Source organism: Centruroides sculpturatus, unplaced genomic scaffold, assembly GCF_000671375.1.
Source record: "Centruroides sculpturatus isolate CEXI.00-Female unplaced genomic scaffold, Cexi_2.0 scaffold1484, whole genome shotgun sequence".
Lineage (NCBI taxonomy): Eukaryota > Metazoa > Arthropoda > Arachnida > Scorpiones > Buthidae > Centruroides > Centruroides sculpturatus.
The window spans coordinates 42,040-48,795 of record NW_019385665.1 but is presented as its reverse complement, the minus strand read 5'-3'; the positions used below and the strand labels follow the sequence as shown (position 1 = coordinate 48,795).

The 6,756-nt window shown below is 29.2% G+C and overlaps 1 protein-coding gene across 1 annotated transcript in view; it reads right to left on the bottom strand.

Moving 5' to 3' along the window:
• Positions 1-1,245: 1,245 nt before the first annotated feature.
• LOC111641020 overlaps positions 1,246-6,756 on the bottom strand; it is a 6,848-nt gene continuing 1,337 nt past the window's right edge. The window contains exons 2-6 of the mRNA XM_023387127.1: positions 6,373-6,459; positions 5,183-5,729; positions 3,494-3,620; positions 2,656-2,901; positions 1,246-1,522 (exon numbers count right to left, since the gene is read on the bottom strand). Of these exons, the coding sequence (XP_023242895.1) occupies positions 1,368-1,522; positions 2,656-2,901; positions 3,494-3,620; positions 5,183-5,729; positions 6,373-6,458 (1,161 nt within the window). The 5' untranslated portion in view covers position 6,459 and the 3' untranslated portion in view covers positions 1,246-1,367. The remainder of the gene's footprint in view (positions 1,523-2,655; positions 2,902-3,493; positions 3,621-5,182; positions 5,730-6,372; positions 6,460-6,756) is intronic.

The following is a 6,756-nucleotide window of genomic DNA, read 5'->3' as shown; positions in this document are numbered from 1 at the left end:
ATATTCAAATGATAATATTCAAAGCGTAAGAGCCACTCTGTATATAATTAAAACTACTCATCTACAAGTATACGATCGAGTGATAAATGGAAGTTGTAACAATTATTCATCGTATATAACTTAAACTATTTTTTTTTTTTTTTAACCCCGGAAGAAGTTTATGTTTATAGAACAGTTTACAATTAAGGATTTAAATTGTTTGATTTATTTTCCTCTTGTTATTAAAGCCAGACAATATTTATTATTCTCATCAGTATCCAGACATTCCCAAGAGCATCAGACGAGGTTCCCCATCGAAGTGAATCATTCCCACAATCTAAAAGGGATCGATCGAATATGACGTCACTGTTTAACCGCAACAGTCGAAGGTCACACTCTAGCGATACAATCGGATCAATTGTACCCATTCCGGCTTACTTCGCTTCTGATGTTGGGGAGGAAGAAGGGAAGAAGAGAGTTTTTCGAAGGTTTACGTAGCTTAATAAGTCTTTTCCGAACGGTCCAAGGCGTGTATTAAAGATACGATTATCGCTTCCGATTTTCACAGAACACTGGCAAAACCATCGCTTTCAGAAAGTTGTAGATGCTTAAATGGCTACTTTCCGTGACATCTATCATGTAGACTTTATATATGTGTGTGCGAGAGGGAGTTTCTTCCATCATACAGTTTGTCTCTTTGACGACTCTTTTGGCTTTTGTGTAGAAACCAGTAAGTTTCGTAGAAAAATTGCCTGCAGTTTATTCGTTATTTTACTCCTCCCTCTCTTCCTTATACTCATTTTCTTTAAAAAAATTTCAGTACAAACATATAAAAATGAAAAAAGAACTTAAGTGAATAATAATAATAATAAATATAATTTTATAAATATTCAGAAAAATAAAAGAATACATTAAAGTCCCTTGCATAAATATAAGGTGCGTAAAAAAAAATTTTTTTTACATATAAATGGGTTTAAAAAGAAATTGATTTTATAGAAAATATTATTTTAAAAAATACTTAAAAGTTGGAAGAATAAAATAATAAAATAAATTATTATTGTTTATAAGTGAAATAGTTCAAATAAATAAGGAAGAGACCTCATAAATATTTAAACGTTTGCCTTTCTAAATATATGCCTGTAAACTCTATCGAAATTACTATTATGTCAAATAGATAAATGTTATCATTCAGTAAATCTGTTAAGAGAATTGTCAAACTAAATATTAAAAATGTTATTTTAATATTTTATTTTTATTATTGCCTTTAAGTTTTAACAAGCAACATAACGTGTTTTACACATATATACAAGCTGTTGTGTTGAATAAAGGCAATTATTCATCACAGAAAGTATTAACTATTTGTGTCCATAATTAAACACTCTCCGCTGTCATCCCGAATCCAAAGATGATTTACTTCGGCTGTTTATAAGAGGTTCTAAGCTACTAGTATGATTCATGCCGCACAGCGCGAATACACTTTGTTTTTGATGGTTATTGGTGCATAAATCTTGAACCGACGACGATGCTACTAAATGAGGTCCTCCTGAAAAATAAAAAAATTGTTAATAAATTTCTTTTTTTTCATGTTTCGAGAACATTAATTTCTAAGCATAAAACTTCGAATTAATTTAGCCATTCTGTGTTAAATTAAGGACGAATTAATTATATATATAGTGACCGATGAAGATAGCGAAAAGATAATTATTTTGTTTAAATAATATCAGTATAAAATGTATTTTATTCTTTTATTCTAGAGAGAAATTCTAGTGAAAAAAAAATATGTGTTTCTTTTCGAATTGATTTTTAATTTAATAAATTATTCCAACAATATACATGTATAAAAACACCTACGAGTTGTATCATGTAGTACTCTTTAGACATTATTTTAAAAAAAAAAGTTCTCAATTTTTTTAATTATTCAAAAAGATTCAAGAATTCAGTCGGTTATTTTAAAGTTTTACAAATTTCTTTATTTTATATAAATTTTGTCTTAGAAATTTATTGTTCTAGCTTTTCTATTTTTATACAGAAACTTGCATAAAGCAAACTATTTAAAAATAAATGACATATTTTTTTGAAAAAAAAATAATAATAAAAGGATAAAAATGAATGTAATGAGATTAAATATAAACGTTCTTGATAAAAATATTTCTTAAGAAATTAAAAAAAAAAAAAAAGAAAGAAAAACTTTTATTATTATAAATCAAAATTCTAAAGAAACGTTATCATTTTCCGGTTTTTACAACGTTGATTTTACATTATAAAACATTTTTCTTATATATTTTTATAATTAATAATCGTATCGATTACGTTAATATACAGGGTGGCCCAAAAGTCACTTAACCGCTTTTATTTCGAATATTCAAGATACATTTGAGAGTGTAAACAAGTTTTACACAATCAAACAATTGAATAAGGCAGAAATTTGGTCTCTACAACAGCTATATGATTTTTTTGACCATCCTGTATTATCTGAATATACTAAATGGATAATTAAAAATAAACATTTTTGAATATAACATATTCAAAATAAATTATCATGTTTATTTTTTAATTAGAAATTAATTATTTCTTTCTTCGTAAGAAGGATCTTTTAAATAAATGTCACCCATCAATTATTAGGTGTTATATAAGAGAAATCGAATGCTGCCAAAGGTAAAATATAATATATCTTACCTGTTAGCTGTCGATTATCCTTAACAGGTGCCAAACATCTAGAATCGACATCGCCATTAACTCCCGATAAGCCAGGTAAAGATCCAGTAACCATAGGTACCGAAGGAAATGAAAATGGACGAAATCCCGCTTTGGCCAACCACTTCGTTTTTGAAGGTATCGACAGGAATTTATTGGGTACTGGTGATATATCCGATGCTCTTCTCGTACCGAGTTCAGAGACGTGAGTATCGAAACTTCTTTGATCTGTAAGAGGAAACGAAACCTATAAAGAAGTGTCTGCCTGGATTCTAGCAAAGATAAAGATCACTTTTTTTCTCTTTTAATCGCAGAATAACAAAAGACGAACAGTTAAAACGGCTTTATTGTGAAGTACTCCATCTCCTTAACCACTAAAGAGATAAAGTCTTTGGCCTCCTGCCAGATAGTTTCGCATTATACCATCATTTCCTTTAGGTTGTTATCTTGTTAATACATAAATGTTAAATCCTTTCTTTAATTACCTAATATTTGTTATTTTAAAGCGTCATCTTTACTCTTCTAATTGTGTAATACAAAACCACGTGATTAATGCGAACAACAAATTATGCCCTTAAACTCTCTGTATGGTAACGATACCATCGTTAATAGATAAAATATATTATTTGTATTATCTGACTCTTCTCCTCTCTCTCTCTCTCTCGCTCCTTCCGATCGTGATAAAAAAAAATTATATTTACACACGAAATTTATGTTAGAAAAAATAAAAGCTTTCTTGTCATAACGACGATAAAAAGTAACATTCTTTAGGATAAAGCAAAGGCTATATCATCACATTAATATTATAAATTGCTCTGACCTGAATGATACTTTTGTCTTTGAAACTCTAAAACCTCCCTCACTCTGGGATCTAAGGCATCGACTCCGGCTTTTGTCATAAGAGGATTTAAATCTTTCAATCTTTGCCCTTCCAAGGAATCAAATTGCTACAAATATAACAATAAGATTATACAAATATTAAATATAGAAAGAATAAGGTATTCATTTTTGAACAATTTTTATAAATAGAAAAAGAAAATTGTACATTAAATGTTATTATTAGATGCAGAGGCACCCCTGTAAATCATGTTTCTCCGCATGTATCAGCTACTCGGAAGAGAAGTCTACATTTTCAAAGATTCGGTTCAAATAAAAAAACATCCGTTCAGAATATCAGAAGAGTATTATTTGATATAGAACTACTTCCCTATTCTACTGACATGTTAGTATAGAATATATTGAGCTCTTGTATTCCACACAGATGTTGCATCATTTGTTAAAAATAACTTGTAGGGAATGAGTCAGAACATAAAAGAGGATGCACCTGATTCTCTCCCACTGAGGGAGTTAATGATATAATCGATCTTCTTATAATTCAATCTTAAATTGTATACTGTCACTTGAAAAATGATTTCTTTCTCCTTATTATTAAAATTATATTACTGGATAATACAACTTTCTCTAACACCTAAAGATTTCATGATATTTACATTTATCACTGTAGGTATTTCTTTCTACATAACTCTTTCTGGATATTTATAATCAAGAATCACTTTTTATCCGTTTGGCAGCAGTCCATCTTATTCCAAGAAAAAATACTGCATTAAATGTCGTTCGATATGTCGACAATTTAATGTGTTGCCTTTTGAGATTGGCCAATTAACGTCACGTGATTGATAAAGTATTGAAGGTCGACGACTCCTCCCTCCCTTTGTACATTGACTTTCGGTATTTATGAATAATTTATTTGTATTATCTTTATAAAATATTTCGCATAAGAAAAAAAAAAAAATGGAACATCGCATACCAAAATAAATTATTTGTTTATAATAATTTCGAGCAATTCTTTATACGAAAATGTTTTATTTTTATCGTGACGAAAATCAGATGGTCATTAAAATAGCTATTAAAACGTTTATTTGTAGCATGTAAAGATTAAAGTTCTAGTAGAGATCTGTCAATATTTAGGCATATTTCGCTGTTGTGTGAATTTTAACAAAGTTTAAACACGTAATATGCTTTTAAGTATATATTTAAAAACAAAATAATAATATAGATATAATCAGAAATTTACTTTCTTTAACTAATTATCAGAGGCAGATTAGAAGACAGGAGGAACAAGACAATTTGAATCCCTCTCTTAGAGCCTGCCTTTGCTAATTAGATAGAGCACCTCACATATAGAACCTCAAATTTATTCTTTTATGTAAAAAAAACAAAATATAAAAGCGATATAAATTAAAGTGTTTTTTGACAAGTAATTGAAATTTTTATGTATTTTATTGATTTTTTTAATATATTTTTATGTCTTTCAGAGAGCGTTGAGGCTCTACATTTGTCCTCATCAACCTCTATTAGTCTGTAAGCAGAAGAGAGCACTTATTATTAATAAACAGCAGAATAAATTTGAGCTTATAACATTGAGTAAATAATATTTAAAATAGTCATATTATTTCTTAAGAATTCTTATAAGACAAAATTCAATTTGTAAGGTAGATAATCTACTTACAGTTGGTGATACGCTCATAGTTTTAACCATATTTCCTTCGATCCATTGCATTTCTCGATGAAAGTGCTGAGGAGAATCAGATTTACTAAGAAAGACAAACTGCGAGATATTTTGAGGAAACTGCGGAGGTGGACTCCTGATCAGATGTTGATGGAGACTGACGCAATCCTCTTCCGTACTGTCCACTTCGCATTTTAGTTGAGGCAATTTTTGTGGAGAAGTCGAACGGGAAGATTGACACGACTGAATATCTTCTTGATAAGACATTCTTTCCAGCTGTTGCTGCAAATAAGGGTTATCTTGCCTGGATAATCTAAGTGCGGCCATATCGCTATCCACATCACGTGTTTTTACGGAAGCTGGCGAGGAGCTGCGTGATAGTTCGGGAGTTCGATCATAATGGGTGGTACCTCCTGTTATTGGAACTGGAGAACTTCGTGCTTTTTTACTAACGATCTCATCGTTACCCTGATTCGAAGAATTTCTATTTTCGATATTATCTTCTCCACTTTCAACGTTATCGTTGTCAGATTCTTGCGTTTTTCGTCTGAAAAAGTAAAAATAAAAGGGTTTGTAAAGGTCACAATCACGATAATCGATATAGTGACGGAATCTTCAAAGAAGCAAAGAGTAGATACAAAGCAGATAACTACGAAAACAAGCAACACACACTACAACTACGACTCTTATTTCTCCATAGAAACAATATTTATATTATTTACTCAAGCTTTTATTATCCCAAGCTAAATTCTATAGAAATAAACTGGTTTTCAAATTTATTATAAAAAAAAAAACATTTAAAGAACTAAAAACTTTATATAAATATATTAGAAAGTTAGTTATTAATAATAAATATTTTAATTATTAACTTAAATTATCTTTTAAAATAGTAATAAATAAATAAATAATTTGAAATTTTCTAGTAACTATTCTCTAAATCACTTAAAATTTTCATCATCTTCGAGTAAATGGCGATGAACGATTGTATAACTAGCATCGTACTTCAAAGGAAATGGTTTCGAGTGAAGTATTACGCTACTTCACCACTCTCCACAATGAATATCTAAACCAGATACTTAGCAATTCTAGATTTGTTGATATCCAACATCTCCAATGATTTGATACTGATTTTACTACCAATCGATAAAAGGAAAGTAAAGTATAAAATGCAAACCTTTCAGAATTATTACCTGAATATAGAAGCGAAGAGATCGAAAGGATTACGTTTTGTTGCGGTATTATCCATGGCTAAAGCCTGAGAAGTAGAATGCAGCATTCTGAAAATCGTCAAGGCGATAGTGTTTATTAAAAATATTACATTTTTTTTTTCCTTCTTAATTTTCTCTTATTTATATTATTTATAATAAAAATAAAATAATAAAAATAGAAATTCTGGTAAGTAAGTAAATGTTACGCCCTATACAAACATTATTTCTTATCTATTTTAAAAGTAAAATTGCATAACTAACCATTTCAAATGTAATATTGTATTGTTTAACTCATCATTTTTGAATTTTTACATTAAAATACATATATAATACATATATATATCTTCATAATTTAACAGATATGAG